At 40.2% G+C, this 20,948-nt stretch overlaps 4 protein-coding genes across 10 annotated transcripts in view; 1 reads left to right on the forward strand and 3 right to left on the reverse strand.

Annotated features, from left to right (window-relative positions):
- Positions 1-5,292, forward strand: part of frmd4a (FERM domain containing 4A) — a 113,332-nt gene extending 108,040 nt beyond the window's left edge. For all 6 annotated transcript variants that reach the window (XM_059334557.1, XM_059334558.1, XM_059334555.1 and 3 more), the window contains exons 23-24: positions 41-143; positions 1,762-5,292. In XM_059334557.1, coding sequence (XP_059190540.1) covers positions 41-143; positions 1,762-1,864 — 206 coding nt within the window. In that variant the 3' untranslated portion in view covers positions 1,865-5,292. The remainder of the gene's footprint in view (positions 1-40; positions 144-1,761) is intronic.
- A 1,551-nt stretch (positions 5,293-6,843) lies between these two features.
- Positions 6,844-9,263, reverse strand: si:dkey-30c15.13 (uncharacterized protein LOC558731 homolog). The gene is made up of 7 exons (XM_059335867.1): positions 9,069-9,263; positions 8,758-8,913; positions 8,565-8,675; positions 8,345-8,401; positions 8,140-8,250; positions 7,807-7,953; positions 6,844-7,510 (listed from the first exon to the last, which is right to left on the reverse strand). Exons 2-7 carry the CDS (start codon positions 8,911-8,913, stop codon positions 7,457-7,459), a joined length of 636 nt encoding a protein of 211 aa, XP_059191850.1. The 5' UTR covers positions 9,069-9,263; the 3' UTR covers positions 6,844-7,456.
- A 2,542-nt stretch (positions 9,264-11,805) lies between these two features.
- LOC131973014 (B-cadherin-like) lies at positions 11,806-16,331 on the reverse strand. Its single transcript, XM_059334851.1, has 15 exons — positions 16,182-16,331; positions 15,742-15,840; positions 15,502-15,639; positions 15,262-15,417; positions 15,035-15,176; positions 14,786-14,949; positions 14,585-14,713; positions 14,311-14,496; positions 13,964-14,208; positions 13,721-13,863; positions 13,409-13,633; positions 13,018-13,242; positions 12,797-12,927; positions 12,234-12,377; positions 11,806-12,104 (listed from the first exon to the last, which is right to left on the reverse strand). The coding sequence occupies exons 1-15, from the start codon at positions 16,329-16,331 to the stop codon at positions 11,853-11,855; spliced, it is 2,529 nt and encodes an 842-aa protein (XP_059190834.1). The 3' UTR covers positions 11,806-11,852.
- Positions 16,332-16,832: 501 nt separating this feature from the next.
- On the reverse strand, positions 16,833-20,907 carry pdp2 (putative pyruvate dehydrogenase phosphatase isoenzyme 2). Of its 2 annotated transcripts, none has more exons than XM_059335740.1 (9): positions 20,796-20,907; positions 20,250-20,380; positions 20,024-20,140; positions 19,754-19,873; positions 19,377-19,663; positions 18,829-18,934; positions 18,507-18,743; positions 18,111-18,410; positions 16,833-17,678 (listed from the first exon to the last, which is right to left on the reverse strand). In XM_059335740.1, the coding sequence occupies exons 2-9, from the start codon at positions 20,328-20,330 to the stop codon at positions 17,403-17,405; spliced, it is 1,524 nt and encodes a 507-aa protein (XP_059191723.1). In that variant the 5' UTR covers positions 20,331-20,380; positions 20,796-20,907; the 3' UTR covers positions 16,833-17,402. The 2 variants fall into 2 exon arrangements, with proteins under 2 accessions (XP_059191723.1, XP_059191725.1); XM_059335742.1 differs by lacking the exon at positions 20,796-20,907 and adding an exon at positions 20,629-20,664.
- Between the last annotated feature and the right edge of the window lie 41 nt (positions 20,908-20,948).

Here is a 20,948-nt window from a genome sequence, read left to right on the forward strand (position 1 = left end):
TGTCTCATTTAGCACAACTAACTGTCAGTTTTCCCCATAGCTGCATCCCCTCACAGCCAGAGGAGTATGACGCCCTCCAGCGAACATGCAGCGACACCCACGCCCCCCTGTAGCCCACAGCACATCCTCAACTGGCAGAGCGGGTAAGAGACACACCAACACACATGCAGCAGCAGCAGGAGACCAGGTGACAAGATGTTTGAAGCCAGATATGAATTTCATTTGGGGCAAACTGCAACTTGGCTACACAGCTTCTTTCTCTCATTCATGGTCCAAACCTCACTCTAACATCCTCACAAGCTTTGACTGTTTTATTTGTCAGCTGATACTGTTACACTTTTGAACTAATCCTTAAGAATGATTTTTATGTGATTTGCGGTTAACTTCCTGACTCAAATTATGTCACTACTCTTGACTTTTCATTCAAATCTGCTATCTGTGTAATCGTTTCACTCACTGCATCTTTGTTCCTTGTTTTTTCACTCATTCACCTTTTCGTCAATAAAATTTCTCTTTTACCTAATATTTGTCATTTCTTCCTCGTCTCTCTCTGTCTGCACTAACCCTCCTTTCCTTGTGTGTGTGTCCTCTCTCCTGGTTTAGAGGCACAGCAGACAGCTCTCCTACTGAGGACGTCTGTCAGTCTCCCCCTCAGCCCAGCTCTGATGCATAGAGGTACTGTCTGTGGTGTCGGCCTCACAGTGATCTAAACCTACAGTGTACTGTTGGGAAAACACAGCAGCAGCATAACAGAGAGAAAATAAAGTAAAAATATAACCTGACAGCAGTGCCGAATGTAGCCACAATCAGACTTTTATTTATAGAAAACTGTCTGTGCACTGTACAAAGTATCAGACATTCATGCGACATTACTACTCACTTTCATCATCAACCGTGGGGGGCTGACAATGGGGAATGTGTACAATTTCTAACTGTTTGACGGTGGAGATATCTGTGTCATGTACTCCTTCCTTGGCTGCATCTGTATCTGATCTCTGCATGTGCTCTGCTCTGTGGTCTGACACCGACACTGTGGCTTGTTCCTTCAGGATTTACTAATAGAAATACTTAACCATGCAATGTACGTGTTGTAACAGAGAACATTCTTTAACAAACAATGTTAAGAGCAGATAAATGCTTGAAACCATGTATTTCCTGTATTTAAGTGAGACACCACAGGCAAAAACATTGGTTTTTCATGCACTTCTCAATTTTGGGATTTTGGGCTTCCATGACATGTGTTCTTCAAGACAAGTGTAAAGAAAACACCCAAAATGTAAATTTAGGTGTTTATTTCACTACACTTTGTCTGTTTGCGTCTGTAGATTTCTCCTAAAATAACCATTAGCATTAGATAATGCCTCATTTGGATATTTGAATATAAAAGTTCAGAAATCTTGTAATACAAAAAATAAATATCTTAATGCAAGTAATCACGAAGGTAGACTCCGTGGTGTCCCCCTTTTTAGTACTGTGAAAGTTTCATTGTAATATCAGCAGTTATTGACCTGTAGTGTCTTTCAAAAGGTTTTTAAAGAGGGATATGTTTATATAGCATTCATGGCCTGTTTTATATCACATTTAATGAATGGCAAAAATAGATAATAGGGAAAAAAAATTGTCTTAATGTCAGTACTCCACTGGGGAAGTGTTGTGGTGTTATCTAAGTTAAAATGTGTATCCTATTCACCCTAAATGTTTGATAAATTAACCTTTTGTGATGAAAGTCTGTCTCATCCTGGTGTGTGACTTCCTCTGCAGGTCTTTCAGTGACAGCTGTTTTCTCAGCAGCCCCCTGTGTTCAGAGCTGGCAGATGTGCAGTGGTACGGACATGATAAGGCCAAACCTGGAACCCTGGTCTGAGACCTTCCTATAGGGGCCCAGAAAAGCTCCATTGCCCTCTCCTACTGCCTCTCCACTGTCCTTCACTACTACCCATCGACAACCAACAACCTCATCCTTAAGGCCCTACAAAAACCCTGCTCTGACCGGACAGGCGGACCGGACATTAGCCTCCCTCCTTCCTAAATCCTGCCCTCCATCCATCTCACCACCTCTTTGTTAGGCCCCTCTATCACAGCTCGGCTGGACAGGGACACACTTGCTGGGCTCTGATAAGGGCTGGTTTTACAGGACAGACTGAGAAGTGCCACCTCAGCTGTTGAACTGTTGCCCTACAGCACCACAGAGCCCATACTTAACGCACCCTCAGCACACAAGCAATGGGGCAAGAGGGAAAGGAGCGATGCGAAGAGAGAGCACAGAAAAATATCAAACATAGGACTCAACAGAACCAACATCAGCCATTTCAGGATCTGTTTCATATCTCATCTTTGGCCCCTAAACTAACTCCAGTGCACTGCCACCCAATCAGAGGATACCTGCTGGATTTGAGCCACCAGTTTAAAACCCATTTCCAGGCTGTTGGATTTCATTATACCCATTAATGTTGTTTGTCTTTTTTGTTTATTTGTCCCTGCATATTTATAAGAAGAGAAGATGACACAGACTTTTCAAAAAAATCTGGATTAACAAACATTTAGATGACAAATTCAGCTCCTCTCAGTTTAACCCACAACCAAAGACAACTAACTGGATGGACTGGTCACACCAGGGCTGGTGCCCTTGCAGTAAGCTGTATGTAAGTGAATTCACAGTGACAATATCAGGATGGTTTATGGGACTCTGGGATATTGATGAGGACTATAGCAATAACAAACATTGTACAAGCATATGGACTGGTTTGAATCTACAGAGTGAAATGAAGCAGGTATTTTGCCGTGTTCTCTGCCTTGTGATGGTATAAAAGATCATTAGTGCATCACAGAGAGGATTTGGAGTTGTGGTTATTGGGTTTGGCACTAATCTATGCTTATTTCAGTGACTTCATCATTCATGTTTATTTAATGTCTAATTGGTCTTTTCAAGTTCTCTCTCTCCACATGTTTGGCCACATGGTGAATTGTGATCAGTACTTAGCCAGAGTGTGGGGGTGGGCTGGGCTGGGCTGGGGTGGGGTAGGGGGGAATTATTCAGGGGTGTTAACGTGGACACAGCAAGTCACAGTTACTGCAACATTTTATTTCACTGTAGTTTTGACACAGACATTCTGATTTCACCTTTTCATATTTTTAATTTTCACCCCTAAAGGTAAAAGATTTCTGGCTGTTGAGATCTATCGCCGTTACTTGTGTTTGATATTGAGAATGTTCAGTGATAACTCTCTAAAGTGTCTCTTCTTGGCTCTATTCCACCACGCTGAGTCCCCTTTTGTAGCACTGTGCTTTCTCATCTTTCTGTCCATCTCTTCAGCGTGACAGGAGCATCCTGACTGAGTAGAGACAGTTAGTGAACTCAATGCCGGCTAGGACACACACACTGACAGTCACGACACCCTTTATTACGGGCACACATTAAGTTTATCAGTGCCAAACATGTTGGTGCTTTATATTTGTACTGTAATTCAGCACTCGAACAGCCGCTCCTTCAAGCTACAAGCTAGTAGTAAATCCCATAGCCATTGTATAACAACAGCAGACTGCTCTCTGATTTGGCATCAGGTATCTTAGGAATTATTCAAATGTACTTTAAAAAAGCACAAAGTTAACCTTGTCTATGAGGGCTGGACCTACAGTTAGTGCGTTCTCATTTTCCGCTCTGAATATCTTAATTTTGAGTTGTCCAAAGTGCATAAGAGGGAACTAGAAAAGCTAAAATCATGAACAAGGAGTAATACTTTAGTGCTCTTTTTATTAGTACATCATCAACGAATTTCAGGTCGACAACAATTATTACCCAAACATCAGGGCAGAAAAGAAGCCATAGGTAGAATGGAAACAAATAATTCTTTGACCCTTTCAAATGGAGGGAATAATTTTCTCACACATCCTCAAAAAAACACATCAGATATTCAGAAAAAGGTTAGAAAAGCACACCTGGTTTTGTCAGAAGGAAGTAGAACACTGCATGTTTTAGCTGTATCTAAATCAATCCCCCTCAACTCCCCCTAACCACAGTTTATGTTAAGAATCATTGTTTCATTGTTGCACAAAATCTGAATGATTCAGATGTTACTTTCAGATTCTGCATCTCAGTGAAGAGAGAAGTGGACGTGTTTTTGAGCACCATTATGTCTGGATAAATGGCGTTACATGTTGTATGGCTTGGGAGGAACGGTACGCATCTTAACCCTGTCCCTCATAGTGTTGTGTTTCCTTTATGCACTGACCAGTTGTTGTAATCTTCCACTTTCTCTTTCGACTATTTAAATAAGAAGGTTTACCCCACTCCCTGCATGGTTGGTTCTCTAAGAGTTACCCACCCATGCCTGGTCACATCTGATCAGTCTTTACCCAGGATTGGAACCAGCACACTCTGGTTACCATCTCATAGGAATTAATTACTCTAGTGTATTCAAGTCACCTATTAGAGTACAAGTTTGACCCTGCTTTGCTCACTTTAAGTGTTCTGCCCAGGTTTGTGCGCTAAAGACACAATCCCATGCATGCCTATCAGATCCAAAGACATTCAGCATCCGACTTCTATACGCTAACATTAGCACGTCTTTCTCCCCCCCCCTCCAAGAAAGTCCCATCTTGACCTTGTGGTAATCTCTGACCTCTGAGCCTGATGTGAAAAGTGTGACGTCCCCTCCCCTCTGTAGCTCCAAATGCACCATATTTTCTGTGCTCCATTGAAATGTATGAGGTTTTTGTAATACTCCAAGACAAATGAACTAACTCTTTTATCAGTCTTTTCCTGTATGTATGGAGGGGCACTGTAAGGTTTTTGTGGGGTTTTTAACATTCACATTCATTGTTTTAACAATGTTCCATTTTATATGAACCAGTATTGTTTTTTTTTAGTTTCTGACATTGTAACAACCCTTTCAGGTGCTACAAAATGACCAGTTACTGCTTTGTCACGTAGGATCTAGACATCTTCATTATTATCAATAGATTCAATTATCAGATGTGCAAAATGAAGCTTATTTTAACAGACAGTTTAATAGTAGAACACTCCCCCTACCAGACAATAGAGCATGTAACTTGATTTTATCAGTTCTGTTCAACTGTAACAATACATTAAAGGTGTTGTAGAAAAAATGTGGAATTGACAAAAAAAATAACTGAATTCCACAGTTAATTTATTCTTTTTTCTATTAAAAATTTGTATAGTAACTTTACATTTTTCAAAACTGTGTTGTTGGAAATTGATGATGAATTTTCAAGATGAGAAGCAGTGGTGGTTCTTGAGAGTAAGATAAATAAATTATTGATGAATGTTCTCAAGATGCCTGTGTCTGTGTTTTTTTTTTTCCTTCCATTGTTTAAAATGAAAAACATGAAGGTATTTAGTCATTCACTCACTCCCCAGTGGCTCAGATTAAATCCTTCTGCTGAAAGGTCAGAGTATCAGTCAGACTTATCAAAGGGGATACCCTCATGCAGTTTCCACTTCCTCTCCTCCGGACACACTCACTCTCTTGTCATCACATCCAGGCCTTAGTCAGTTCCCTCTTTACGCTCTGGAGAAAAAGGATTTCCTTTGGAGTCAAAAGGAAGATGCACTCTAAAGATAAAAGATATTACTCATCACCCAGCCGCAGACCACGAGATTAAACAGCTGCACAAATCCATCTGGGCAGGCTTTTTTTTCACACATTTTATTGCTTTGATTTGCAGGCCACTAAGTCACATGGTTAGCTGCTACCTCTGATTACACCAAGCAATCTTTCTTTGTGAAAATGAGGCATTGGACCATCCAAGTGTACTGGCAGGAGATGCAGACATCTGAACAAATGGATTGTTTGTACAACTGAACATGTATGCTCATATAATGAAACAACAGACTACAAACACACACAAACAAAGGTTCTGATACTTTCCCACACAGAAAAGTGGTTTGTATCAGAGGACTCAGTTGTCAGAGTGTGTGAGGACACCCAACCTCGTCCTCCTGCTTTCTTTTATTCTCCTTCTGTGTCCATTTACTAATGAATCCCATGTTTCTCTTTGTACTCGGTGTGTTCCCATAGCAGCTCTCTCAACCAGGCAACAGCTGGAAGTTGTTAGCCAGACATGCCGTGAGAAACTAGCTCCTCTGTGATTTTTTTTCACTCGAACAAGTCTGTTTGTGTGAATGTGTGTGTGCCTGTGTGCCTGCTATTGGAGTGGTGTGTGACCTTGCTTTATATCCTTAATGAAATCCTCCATCATGTTAATACTCAAACACACCACACCCTTCTGTCTGTACTCTGTGTACTCTTGGACATATATGTTTGTGAGGACAAGTTTGAGTTTTTAAGGCATAAAAGTAAGGAGATTTTTTGCAACTTTATGACATTTTGTCAAAGTCATTTAAGGAAAATTTGGGGGTTGAGACATGGCTTTAGGTAACATTAAGTTTAGGGTGCTGTTTTTGTTTGTCCTTTTTCATTCTGACACTGGCATGAGTAAATAATTGCACATGTGGCTCGGTTGGTAGAGTGGTTGCCCGTTGATTGGAAGGCCGGTGGTTCGATCCCAGACCATGGCAGCCTACATGTCGAAGTATCCTTGGGCAAGATACTGAACCCCAAATTCTCCCGATGCTGTGTTCATCGGTGTGTGAATTAATTCCAAATGGTGGCAGGTGGCACAAGTGTGCCACCAATATAAATGTGCGTATGAACTGGTGAATCAGCGCAGTATATAGCGCTTTGGATAAAAGCGCTATAAAAGTGCAGTCCATTTACCATTTAGGGTGAGATTTTGTTGTGAATGTGAAAATTAAAATCAGTCTGAGAATTGAAGAGATCAGTGCAAGCTTACTAAAACAGAACATTTATTTACATGAAATCATTAGATCAAAGCAGTGAATTATGTGGTCAAAACCCTGGTGGTTAAATCACTGCAGCTTAGTGTGCGGCCATTTTTAAAAATCAATATACAGTATGTCACTCACTGCCCTGAGCTGCGCATAATCTTTGTTGTGCAGTCAGCAGACTCTGTGATTTTTAGATTTGGCAACTGATGTGAAACATTTTCATCATCTATTCTTACATCAAACAGAGGGATTTGATTTAGGGCTCAGACTGTGGAACATGACAAATCACTGACAATGCTGCCATCTGGTGTTGACTAAAGAGCATATGTGATAATGATGAAAATTAGAAAACATCACAATGTTAGATAATGAGATTGCTCATTTGTGAACACATGCACATTGTTTGTTTATTTTAATTTAATTAGGTGTTAACTTTGCTGTTGCATTTTGTTTGGGAAATTTTTTTTGTTTTTTTTAGGAATCCCAAAGGAGAAGTGATACTGTCAGGGCATTTCACAATATCTCATACAGTTTCCTCAATCAGCATTGTACAAAGTGTTCATACCAACCATACAGACAATGATCAACAACAGTAACTGAGTCTATAAAAATGCTGTGCAAGCATGTGTCTTTTCAGGTCTTTGAGTTTCACAGATTGTATTCCTCTTGTTCCAGTAGAGGCCCATTGGTTTCATGTTGATCCTTTGGAAAGAGGAAAGAGCAAAAAAAAAAACATTCAGACCCCACTAAATATGATAATCTGGACTGAAAATGTGTTCTGTAATTCTTTTTAAATTTGGTAACTCTGATTTATTTCACTGGAAATGTACCACAAGAAAAACTTCCCACAAAACATGTCATCATCTGTCATATTAACAGCAAATCAGCTGACAGTGATGAACTCTATTCCAGAGAAAAGTATTGCATTGAACTGGAAATGACCAAAGCTAACAATCAGCCAGTCTCTCTGTACTGTACATCCTTTCTGCTGTATTTACCTGTGAGACGCGGCTGTAGGCCTGAGTAAGGGATGGACTGTAGCGACGCAGGCCCCTCAACGACAGGAAAAGTATGTAGAGGGAGGCCAGAAAACACTGTACAGAAAATGCTATTGAGCTCCCCTTTGCAACATACGAACCGACACGCTAGTGAGAAGAAGAGAGAGTAGGACAGTTCACTCACAACTTAGAAAGCATTCTAAACATACAGTATATAAAAGTAGAAGTAGTAGTATAAGCTTTTCATAATGGTCAGAAATATGTTGTCCAGGGATATTTGTGGATTTCTTGAAAAAACAGACAAAGATCATCACACAGTAACATATGAATTACCTGTTGGCTTGTGTTGAGTGCTACAGGGTGTGTAGAACTTAGGCTGTTGGCCAGGAGAGCAGAGAAGCCAAACAGTAGACTAAAGAGATTCAGACCCATCAGCGTGATGATCTGTTCATGAATAACACAAAATTTAGCAAGGCGGCTGATAACGTAAGACACACACAAAAAATTCTCATTTGGATATATAACACAAAGTATTCACCTTTAATTTATTAGCTTTCCTCTGAACCTCCATCGCCAGAAACCCAGCAGCCACATACTGCAACAACAACAACAGCAACAGTTAGGACACAGTATCTGACTTTTATTCTGTGTGTGTGTGTGTGTGTGTGTGTGTGTGTGTGTGTGTGTGTGTGTGTGTGTGTGTGTGTGTGTGTGTGTGTGTCTAAAATGCATGTCAGTTGAAGCAGATGGGCACTCACAGATAGGCTTGACCACACTGGTGTTGTCATGGAGACAGAGCAGTTGTAGCTTACACATGCATGGGTGACTGTGGCGAATATGCAAGCTAAGGCACTGAGGACTTGCACCACCTGCGGGGAAATACATGGTATGAAGCAAGGAGACAGTTTAAAAGCTTAATAGAAAATATATAAACCAGTGGTGACATCTCACCCCAGTGACTAAAAGTCTGGTATTAACCACAGTCCCAAACCAACGATGAATCCTGCTATTGATTAATTCCACATGATCGGTAACCTCGGCAGGTGGGCGGGGGGGAGACTTAAAAAACACCTGGTACAGCCCCTCCTGGAACATGTTCTGCGTCATCTGTAGTGGAGAAAAGAAGTAACTTGTAGGTAAACACAAACAATATTGAAAAAGAATCTGTGAAACACACACAGAGACAAACACACACACACACACACACACACACACATTTTAATCAGATTTGACACTTGATTTCAGTCTATGTGGCTGCTTACCTTCCCCAAATGTTGTAAAGCTTTCACTCTCTTATCCGCAGGCCCTCATATCAACAGAAAATGTAATCTAGCCAAAATAAGAAACATTTAACACATTGTTTGTCACTGTTCCTCAGTTTAGCAGCAGGTCCAGCGGGTCAAAGTTCACTTGAGTTGGATGATAATGAATGGTTAAAGTCCACTCTTGAGGACGTGATTCAGGGAAATCATTGGTCATGATGACTATATCGCTTATCGGCTTGTGGGCAAAGGTTACTGTGACATCAGAGGAGTGGTTTCATTTTAGAGACTTTGTGTCCGAACTCGATTATCCACCCTCATATATAAACAAAACACTCATCACACCCTAACCTTAAAGTACAAGAACCAAATTACATACTAGTTTATATTAAACACAACTGTATCATGGTCTTTAAGCCTCAGTCTCCCAGTGTCCTCTGGTGTTTTCCCCTCCCTTGTGTGTCTCTCTTCTCCCGTCTCTGTTTGTGTATATTGATGCAGGTGTGGCCTCCTTCTCGCTCTGTGATCCACCCTCCACTCACCTGCCTGAAGTGGTGGAATGTAACTAAGTACATTTACTCAAGTACTGTACATAATACTAGTACTAATACCAGTACTTGTACTTTGCTTGAATATTTATGTCATTTTATACTTCTACTTCTACTCCACTACATTTTACATTTTTACTTTTTACTCCACTATATTTATCTTCCAGCTTCAGTTACTTTTCAGGTCCAGATTCAACATGCAATAATACAATGAATTTAAAATGATTATGCATGTTTATTAATAAAACCACATAGGGGTATACATAGTTAAATTTAGCCCTGCCTTGACGACAGTAAAACTCTGATAACATAAATGCTTATAATAATAATCCAATAATATATTTGGAATATATAAAACAATCTGAGTGGGGCCATTCTGCATTACAAGTACTGTTAATGTGTACTGTTGATACTTTAAGTACATTTTGATGTTTGATACTTTTCTACTTTTACTGAAGTAAGTTTTGAATGCGGGACTTTTACTTGTAATGGAGTAATTCTGCAGTGTGGAATGAGTACTTTTACTTAAGTAAGAACAGCTGTCTCTCATTTAATCATCAGCTGCAGTATAAGAACCCCAGCTCTCCACTCACTCTTCGACAGACTGTTGCAAAAATAGGGGCAGATACTTGGCCTCACTTCTGCTCCTGGGTCCCCTTATGATTGCTACAAAGCTTAAATTGTGAAGCAAAATTTAAACTACTACTACTATTTAAACTACGTGCTCCACCGCAGGCCTGCCCATGGAGTAAGCCGCCTGCTATACACACACTACCTAACTCCTTCACTTCAAATAGTGTCCACTTTTACATTTATGTGAAGCAGCTTTGAATAAGCCATGACTTAGAATTTCAGTGCCATTAGTGTCCAAAGCTGTTGCTCATTATCATCAGAATAAACAATGTTTACTTTTGTTTTAATTAAAATAATAATAATATGACATCATGGAGACAATCACGAGTGGAACATTTGATGTTTAGAAAGTTTGGGACATGGTTTATTTAGTTTATTAATGTCATTATTTACCCATAGAGTTCAGTTACAAGCTAGTGCAAAATCAAGAACAAATTCAGACTACAAAGAATGCCGGGGAAAAAAGCCAGAGGATGCAGCTGAAAGAGGTCATCTGAGTGTGAAGAGTTATTGACACTGAGCAAATCCACCTCTGATTCAAGATGGATTTATTGTTCAGTCCATTTAAAAAACAAAACAAAACATAGGTGCCTTTAAGGCAACGGATACTGTGAGATGTGATGTTGATAGATGAGACCAAGATAATACATTTTAACATTTATCAAAACTAGGACTGTATATTTGCTGTCTCTGTCCATAGTGCTTTTAGCTTACTTTACAAATAACATTCAGCCACCTGGCAGTCTGAAGTCACTCTTCATTACATTACAAAGGAAGCTTAGCCTTTCCATTCAAACAGCACAAGAACCAGAACACAAATTGTTTTATGTAATTATAAAATTAACTACAATGTTTACATATAAAAACAGTACAGTACCATTTTAACTTAAAACATGTTAAAACAAGGTACATTACATTAAAGATAAGGGTAAAAAGTAAATATATAATACAAACACAAATTTTGAAAGAAGAAAAAACAGGATATGATATGGATTTCCTGTAGCCTGAGCTCTCTTATTGTCTGATTTATTTAAAGCATTTGGTTGCTGCAGCAGTAATAGTACAGATACATAGACAAACTAAAATAAATAAATAATAAGAGAAGAAGTTTACATAAAAAATATCTACCACTTACTCATAATAAAATAAAAATACAAAATAGCCAAAGTGGAGCTTGATGCACCCTGTAACCATGAACTCAATGCTGTTCAAACTCACTTCTTTAATTACTATCTACTGATACATTGACTTGAATAGTCCTAGGATATCCATAAATTAGAATTGAAATAGTACTTGTTATTAAAGCTGTTGGACATTGCAGAATAAATTATGTTTACTTTTATTTGTGCAATGTTGTTTTAGCATGAAATAAGTGAAACAATATACCTAACATGGCATCTTCACTATTTAACCTCAAGACACATACTGTCATAGCTTACCTGCAGATTCCAGCAACACGTAAGCTCAATGAGCAAGCCAGGAGAGCTAATGACAAATAACCAGATCATGAGCATCGCCCATCTTAGCCAAAAGCCACAGAAGGCAGCACAAAAACACCGCATTCCTGGTACCTTGGGCAGATCTAAAAATACATAGGGACATGTCAGACCCATTCTGTTTTTCCTGGCAGTGTTTCTGTGTCATCGTCTTCATCTATCTGACCTGTGTAGAGGTCAGCCAACCTGCTGAAACGTGGGCCCCAGAGGGCCAGGCTGTGAAAGTCCTGCTCCTCATCTGAGTCTGAGGAGTTGACTGAACTGAGTGAATCTGCATCTGAGCCAACGCCCTCATAATCAAATACCAACAGACAGTCGTAAGGAGGAGCTGTGGGGTCACTGTCTGCAGCATCCAGGTTCTGAAAGGGAAACCAAGGAAACATATTACATACTGAGTTACAGCACTTACAAACACAGTAAATATTGCATGTTAAGAATACTATATATCAGATATAAGATATTCTTATATAAAGTTCGACTTCACTCACATCCTCAATGAATTTCACAATCTCTTCATTTTCTTGGAGTTGTAGGCGGTAGCATGGGCGGCTCTGGACAGTAGGAAACACATCAGTGGAGAAGACTTCAGGACGGTTATCAAGTCCTCTGTGGAGCTGGCTCAGGTCATACTCCTAAGGAAAGAAGAAAAAAGGAAAGACACTTTAATCCTTAATCTAATATCCCACAGAAACTATTCATTCATAAAAATAATGGAGCTGCCTCAAGAATATTTGCTTGTTACTTTATCGCGAGTCAGGGTTTAAGTTTCTCAGGAGGTGGTAGTGTAATGTAATCTATACCACAGTATGTCTGCAGTGTGTTTTATGATTTCACCTGATTTACTCTCTCTTTCCCCTGTATTCTCTGCCTCATATTGTAACACTGATCTCCTGTTACTCCACACTTGGTTATTCCGTATTGGATCACTCAACTTCCTGGTCCCCTTCAGCCAACATCCATCCCTTTACTGGCTGTGTGTGTTGCTTTGTTTCTGTTGATATCCAGTTTTTCTTCTGTCTACTCTGCTTGCATTAAAACCTCCTGCTCCTACCTGGTCCTCTTCACCTCCACCCTCCTCATCGTAGCAGTAGATATGGTCTCTGGGGACTTCTTCGAGTAGAGGGACATCCTTCTCTGATCTCCTCCTCCTTCTCAGCAACAGCAGCAGCAGCAAGAGCAGTACTGTGGTCAACAGAAAAAAATCTTAGCAACTAAACTAATGAAGAAAAACAGATGTAGGACATTGGGAGAAAAAAAAGACGTGCTACATACACAGAAGGCCAAAAATTACTCCCAGAACTGAGGTTGCGAGAGAAGAACTGTGCAGACGAGGTGCAGAATGTGGGATTGAGCAAGTAGAAACAGCCCCTTGACATTGGCACACTTCTACTATCAGTGAGCTGTCTTGGTACATCATGCCAACATCATAGATACGCATCAGCACATTGTAGTCCCCGGGTGACAATTCGCGTTTGGGAGCCAGGGTGGCCATGTTGCCTGCAAGAGAGGAAAATATGTGTTATGAGTTAACACTTGAGGAGAGCTTGGTTTGAGTTTTGAGGAAATATTTGTCAATGTACTGTATGGCTTTTAGTAGTTAAAACGTTTTTTTTAACTGACAACTTCTACATTTTGTCACTGAATACTGTTAATAAGCTGTTACTTGTGGAATTCATGCTAATAATCCAGTTGATCCCGTGCTCTCCTTGAAGCTCCACAGTAAACGGTCCAGCATGACCAGGTCCGTCCATGTCCATTATATCCAGCAGGACAGGAAAAGGGTCACTATTGCACACACTGGCTTTCCTCTGCTTGATCACAGGAAGATGGTCATTCACATCTAATAAACTCACAAGCAGAGTACCTGTCCCTGTAGCTGGGGCAGTATCTAAAATAATGAGAGGTGAAGAGAGGAGTTAGTGTTTGGCAAATTGGAAAGAAGGTTGTAACAGTAACGATAAGAGTATACATTTACCATTGTCGTAAGCCAAGACTAGAACTGTGTATTTGCCATCTTTGACAAACTGTGATTCTCTGTCCATGCTGCTTTTAATTGTGACTAATCCAGAGTTTTTATCAATCATCAGCCACCTGGCAGTGTCATTATGTAGCTTATATCTGGGGGAAAAGCAAGAGACAAAAGCTGATCAGAACTAAAACAGAATAGTTTACATGCATACAGACTACACACATACTGAGGCCACATTTGTGTTATTACCTTACACTCTGTTTCTTGGATGTGTCTGCATCATTCGCTCTGAGGTCGGCCACTGAACTCTCTGTTCTCGCATCCTCTGGGATGCTTACATGAATCTCTTCTGGACTGAAAACAGGAGGCTCGTTCTTGTCCACAACTGTAACCGTGACCGTGGCTGTTGAAGTTGAGACCGGTCCAGTAAATGGCACCTCATTTGTAACTTCCACCAGTAGAGTAAAGACAGGAAGGCTCTCAAAATCCAACTCCTTGGAAAGGATGGAGAGCAAGGAAAATATGGATGAAGTATGCAGCATGTTGAATAAAATAAGAAGACTTATCAATACAAAAATGGACAGATGTTCTCTTACCTTAGCTGTTTTGAGAATTCCCTCCATTTTACTGGAGCCTGTGTAAATATTGAAGTCCCCCCTCTCATTGCCTTTGATTATTGAGTATCTAGTGTTAGCATTTGGAGATCCAAGCTCATCCTCGTCAGTGACCTTTAGTCTTATTACCTCCACTCCAGCCTCATTCTCAGGTACTGATGTGGACATCTGAGAAAAACATACAAATATACAAGATGCAGTTAAATATTAAACACATTTGAACAATATTATGAACCGTTTGGGCTATTTAACTTACAGACGTGACAGTGAATTGTGGAGCATTATCATTGCTGTCAGTAACACTAATGATAGCAGTGCCGGTGGTTGTTAGCCCATCTCCCTCCATATCAGCAGCTTCAATGGTCAGCTTGTACTCTGGGTGAGTCTGACACAAAAGAGTGAGTTTTAGTGGAAATGTGGAATGAAAAAGTGTCGGAAAGAGAAGTGATTATATTACCTCTCTGTCCAGTCCGCCAGCCTTCACACTGATCACTCCACTCACTGGGTTTATTGCAAATGTGTCTTCTTTGGGCATCTGAGTCTTAATCCTATACCTTACTATAGCATTGTTTGTCTCTGGGTCATCTTTGTCCACTGCTGTTACCTTCATGACGGAGTTGCCTGTTCAAGACATGAACACAATGGCAATCGATAGAATTCAAAATTCACATTTTAGTAAGTAAAGTTAGCTGAATCTTTCTCTCACCGATGTCAGCGTCTTCCCTCACTCTGCCATAGAAAGGGTTCTGAGTGAATTTTGGAGCGTTGTCATTCTGGTCAATGATGTTTATAATAAGCTCCATGGGCTCCTCAGCCTTAATGCCTTCATTAAATGCATGGGCCCACAGCTGTAAAACACACCATGTATCTTCATATTGCAGTATCTGTGCATAAGGATGAATTGATTGTCCAGAGAGTTTTTTTTAAGCTTACAGTGTATTTGGCCGTATTCTCCCTGTCCAGTGGCTGTGTCACATACATCACCCCAGATCGCCGATCAACAATAAAAAGCCCCTCAGGGTCCTGATCAGCCCCTGGTCCAGTGATTCTGTAGGTTATCGCCACCTTTTCCTGATTGCTTGACTTGATCTAAAACACAATAATATAGATATTTCAGTCAAGGCGGCTTTGGTCAAAGCAAATTAATTTAGTGAAAATATATTGAAAACCTACCTTCACCATTAATTTGGGATAAGGACCCCGGTCATTTTCTGGAAAGTTAATTGCTGGAATAACCCACTCCCTCTTTATGCGTTTCAAACTGCCAGACACGTGTAGAAACTCAATAGTTGGCAGCTGCTCGAGGTTTTTCTGTTTGAATCAGAACTCAACATCAGATATATAGGTCAGAACTATAATTGCAATCAAATTAATATGCTAAGTTTAATAAAACAAGATTTCCTCAAAATGTACCTCTGGATTTTGGCTTCTTTGTTTTTCATTATCAGAGCAGTTGATTCTGTTGTTCAAACAGCATGGCTGAATTTCTGCTGCAGCCAGAAAGGCTAGACACTGAAGAACAAACAATATTCAAATATCATTAAATTGAAATATCCCTATTGTAACAGTTAAATGTTTCTTGTTTGAGTATTAAATAATTATAAAATGTTTATACTGCACTTTTCAAAAGCAGTTCAATACAAACAATACAAACTTCTAGCAACAAATTTAAACAAGAACTTAATTAAAAAATGACAAACTTTATCTCATGACAAACAAAACGTTTTAAATATGAAATTATACACATGTGGGCTAAGCATTAAAGTTCAGCAAGAATGTACAAGTTGTTCTAAGCCAGTCACAACAAAAACTGGTGACTGAAGACAAAACTTATTGCAACTTCTAACACTCACCTGGACTTGGCACAGTAAAAACAGCCCCCTAAAACTCCTGCTGTTCCCCGTCATCTCCTTCAGTGTGGAAACCTGACTGATCTTTCTTCCACCGTCACTGGACTGGATCTGCTGCTTTGTTCCAGTGGCAGCCTGCCAAGTCTGTGGCATTTACGAACCCAACTTCAGAGTTCTTCAGTCAGTATAATTAATGTATCATCTTCCAGGCTCAGTACAATCAGTGTTTATTCCATTAGCTGCCTGTGGCTACACGAATCACGCTGTGCTGTGCTCAGCTTCGCTCCTAATGATGCTAACTGTGCAGTTTGATTTTATCAGGTAAAGGTTTGTGAAAAAACAAAGAAGCTAGAGGTGACCTCAGGCAGTCACATATGCAGGTGTGTGTTTATACACTCCTCCCTCACCTTTTGGCCAGTGGAGGATGCACCTTTCTCTGAGAGTTGGAGTGTTTACATAACACTGGAGGATCAGATGAGCTCAAGTGACACTCGAATATGTTAGCACAGCTTATTTAGAATACACTGTTTCCCACACAGCTTCAGATGTCATGTCAAATTCTACATTTTGCAGAATGGAAGTTGGCCTCTGTATTGAATTTAATTCACTTTTCAATCCAAATATCTCTGTGGTTAAAAAACACACAAGCAAAAATAATTTCTCAGTTGTTTATTATAAAGCATCTGCCCCTTTTATCCATGGAGTGGAGAGTCAACTTAGATACATCTAACAACACTGAAGACAGAACATTTACACAACGTTAAAACTATACTTCACAGCTTACATGTAAGTGAAGTAAACAGCAATGAAAACAGAAAAAATCTTCACAACTGTATTGTCTGATGCAAACTGTGCAAGGAAAGCAAACAAACAACCAGACAGGGAACAAAGTGAGTGTCGCTGTAATTACTACCAACATTTACACTTGACATGCAACTCAGGTGACGTCTTTAATACGTCCATGTCATGAATACAATGATGAATGAAATGCTTTTCTCCACAAAATCTGTATATTGACCTGATAAATGCTATGAACCTGTAACCTATGTCTTGTACATAATACAACACTGGAAACTGCTGTTACATTAAAAAACATTTATAAACATATGTATGTAACAGGCTGTAATGATGATTGTCCCATTTGTCCAAAAAATATCCAGAAAATGACATCCTTGAGGACTATGAAATGAACTGATTTTTTTTCCATCTTGAATTGTAAAAAAATTAGCTTTGTTGAGGTCTGGCCAGATCAGAGTTCAGATACACCACAGTAGCTGTGATATCGTCCCTGTACATTCTTGCTAGGTCCTCTGGCAGAGCGAGCATAGAGGCCAGTCTCTCCTGGCACAGTTCTCCATAATCTCCAGTGCCAAGAGCATGTCTAAGTAGGTGTGTAGCAGCGTTGGTGTCTAAAGCAGGGGAGGCACGCGACCGGCGTTTCAACAAGAGTTCATGTATCCGACCCAATTTCATCTGCCTCTCAGATGGAGTAACAGGAGCCTAGACAGAAGGAACAGACAGAATTTGTTTTTACAGTTTATAGGATAAAAAACAAAAAAAAAGGTTTAATCCTCTAAACCCCAAGTGCAGAAATCCTTGTTTTTTACAGGATCTGGTTAAGCAGAAATTGAAATGAGAGATGTAGAATAATGTGATTCTGCGAAAATATAATTATTTTAAGTTTAGATTTGGTTACTTTTCCTGACTGTTTTTTTTTACACATGATGTGTTCAAGGACCGTCAGAAATATAGGGTGATTTTCAGGGTAATTGAACATTCTGTTTTTATAGTTTCTGGCTATGATAAATTGTGTGATTTTATAAATTAGATTTTGTAAAGAAAATGTGCTTTTCAAACCCGCTGGTGGTTTGTAGGGTTCAGAGTGTTAAGTTATGTGCTGCGAATGAGAGAACTTTGATTCGACACACGAACCTGTAGGTGAATCCCACTCAGGTGTTCTCCAACCAGTCGTACAGCCTCCTCGTTCCCTAGTTCATCCCACAACCCATCAGTGCCGAGGATCAGGAAGCGGTCCTGAGGCCTCAGCTTGTGATAGATTATGTCAGGTGCCACATCCAGATACGGTGGCGTTAGGTAGTTAGGTGGAGTGTACTGGTAAAGGTTGAGAGACTCCAGGTCGGCTCCGGATTCCAGGCTTGCTAAAATGCTCTGCTGCAACTCGTGGCTCCATTTGAATCGTACATCACCAAATGCACGCAAGGGCATCAGAACCTGACAACATGACAAAAAATTCTGAGTTATTCTCTAATTCAACAGTCAATTCATTGTACAATGCCTGATAAGTGTTAAGCCATCAAGAAATCTCACCCCGAGCAGTCTGTCATCTGTGACCACTGTGTCTCTCTCTGAAGTTGGGTGCTGGGCCTTGATCCGCTCAACCTCGGCCTGGTTCTGGGAGTTATGGTCCTCGGAAAGGGGCAAAGCGCTCCAGGAACCGTCCTCCTCCAGCACTCCCAATACTGCTCGGCAGTCACCGGAATTCGCCACATGAATCCCTTCTATGCCAACATGTGCCACACAGGCAGTGCAGCCGGCAAACGCAACCTGTACAGATGATGTTGCATCACATGTATTGACATTTTATGACCTTGAAAACATTGGAGTACCAAACAAAAGTTTGTGTCAGTACCTGAATGGCTGTGCTTTTCATTAGGTCATTGGAAAGAGGAACTTGAGCCTCCAGGGAGATGTCAGCATCAAGCCGTTTAAAAGAAAGATCCAGAGCATCCACAGGACTAAAAAAGGAGGCGGGGGAAATATATAGATAAGTATATAGATAAATGAAAAATAAGTGCTGATCTGAAGTACATACATGCCTGTGCACATACATCATCAGTATATTTTGATAACATGCAGATATACTGTATATAGTGTTAGCATCATTACATTATTGAGAAAACAAGTTCTGTAAAATGTACATCTCTACGAACATGGTGTACCCAACAGACTAATCACTTTTGACCCTCTGTAACTTTTGATTACATGGACCACCAAATGTTTCTTGTTATTTTTATTAGCTAATTCACAATAGCTAAATACAAAATGAAGGTAAAGAAAAACAGACAAATAAGAGGAAATATTTTCTTTGAAACAAATATATATAATAGAATTTAACAAACACAACTCATTGATTTACCCCTATACAAGTTTGCTAGAAATGCACGTCTCTGTCGTTACCTCAAGCCTTCGCCATGTTCCTCACTGTCCAGTAATTCCTGCCAGAAAACTCTGAGGTGTTCGATGTACAGGGTAGCAGATTCCCGATAGTTGAAGTCTGTATGGTGTTTGTACCACTGCAAGATGGGGGGAACAGCTCTGCCATGTTCCATGCATTTCTCAAGCTCCTCCAGGCTCTGCTTTGTCATCATAGCAACTGCAGTGTAGTACAGCAGACGCTCACTGACAGCCTGGGCACATGCCCAGCCCCCGTGCCCGTCAAACACTCCAAAGAGCATGCCCTTTGACTGGAGAGGATGAGAAAATTCCATTAAGTTTTTCAGAGATAAAAGAAGGGAGATGGATTGTATTACAGACAAAAGGGAGAAAATATATACCTGTAAGCAGGTGGCTGCACTGCGACGGTCCTCATTTGGTGTGTTAGCAGCCAGCTGGTTGCTCTCAAACTTTCTGACAGCACTGAGTCCCCTGCCATCAAACTCTGGCACACTCACAGTCTGTAACACAGATGCATTCACTACTGCACAGGTATTCAATATGTAATACTGATATATGTCACTGAAATGAAAAATAAGCTAAGCTATGTCTTTGCAGACCGTAGTTGTCTTTTAGATAGTGCCTTTTTTTAGACACAGTTCATCCATTACCTGCTCATTAGATCGCAGAATACTGTTGATTTGGACCTGGCTGAGCTGGAAGTCAAGATCCTGCCGAGTTGATAGGTGCCGCCCACTTTGAGAGGGAAATGCTACAAAGTGGGTGTACTGAAAAACAAAACAAAAGAGTGATTACAACATATGATATACCGTAAAGTTAAATAAAGCTGAAAATAAAAATGTAATAATGTGGGAGGACATCGACTGGGGTACAAACCTGGATCGGGGCAGCAGAATAAAGTGTTAATTTGTAGCTTGAAGCTCTTTGAAGGATGCTGGCGCACACCCGTCCGGACATCTCTGACCACACTGTTGGTAGGGTGTTGTCCAACTTATTCACCCCCTTATCTATGTCGATGGAAAACTGATATTAATAATTTAATAAAATCGCATGAGTAGGAACGACACTTAGCTATCACCGAGCTAACGTAAGTAACGTTAGATAACACGCTAGATGTTGTTGGAGATGGTTCCAGTGTCGACTTAACGTAATACTTAATAATCTAGGTTCTATAACGTGGCAATATAGAGCAGCACACCCCTCAGTTTGTTGACATATACAAACTAGTAGGTTAACATTGTAACAACATGTATACCTTATCGTCGAAATGTAAAGTCAGCTTGCTAGCTGGCTAGCTGGCTTCAACAACGTTTAACAACGATTGCCTTTATAACAGAACATATACTTGAGCTAAACGAACACACACACATTTGGTTATATGTAAATTACGCTGAATAAACACGTTATGGATTAAATACTTACAAACTTAGAAAATTACGAATGAATCTGTGTTGCTTGATAAACTCCATGCAGAACGGCGATGTGCATCAACGTGTGACGTAGTCACGCACCAGACGCACGGGCGGTTGTAGTTCTTGGAGAGAAAAAAAGGAGGGAGAGAAAAAGATTGTAGGC

This window comes from Centropristis striata, chromosome 6 (assembly GCF_030273125.1).
Source record: "Centropristis striata isolate RG_2023a ecotype Rhode Island chromosome 6, C.striata_1.0, whole genome shotgun sequence".
Taxonomy (NCBI): domain Eukaryota; kingdom Metazoa; phylum Chordata; class Actinopteri; order Perciformes; family Serranidae; genus Centropristis; species Centropristis striata.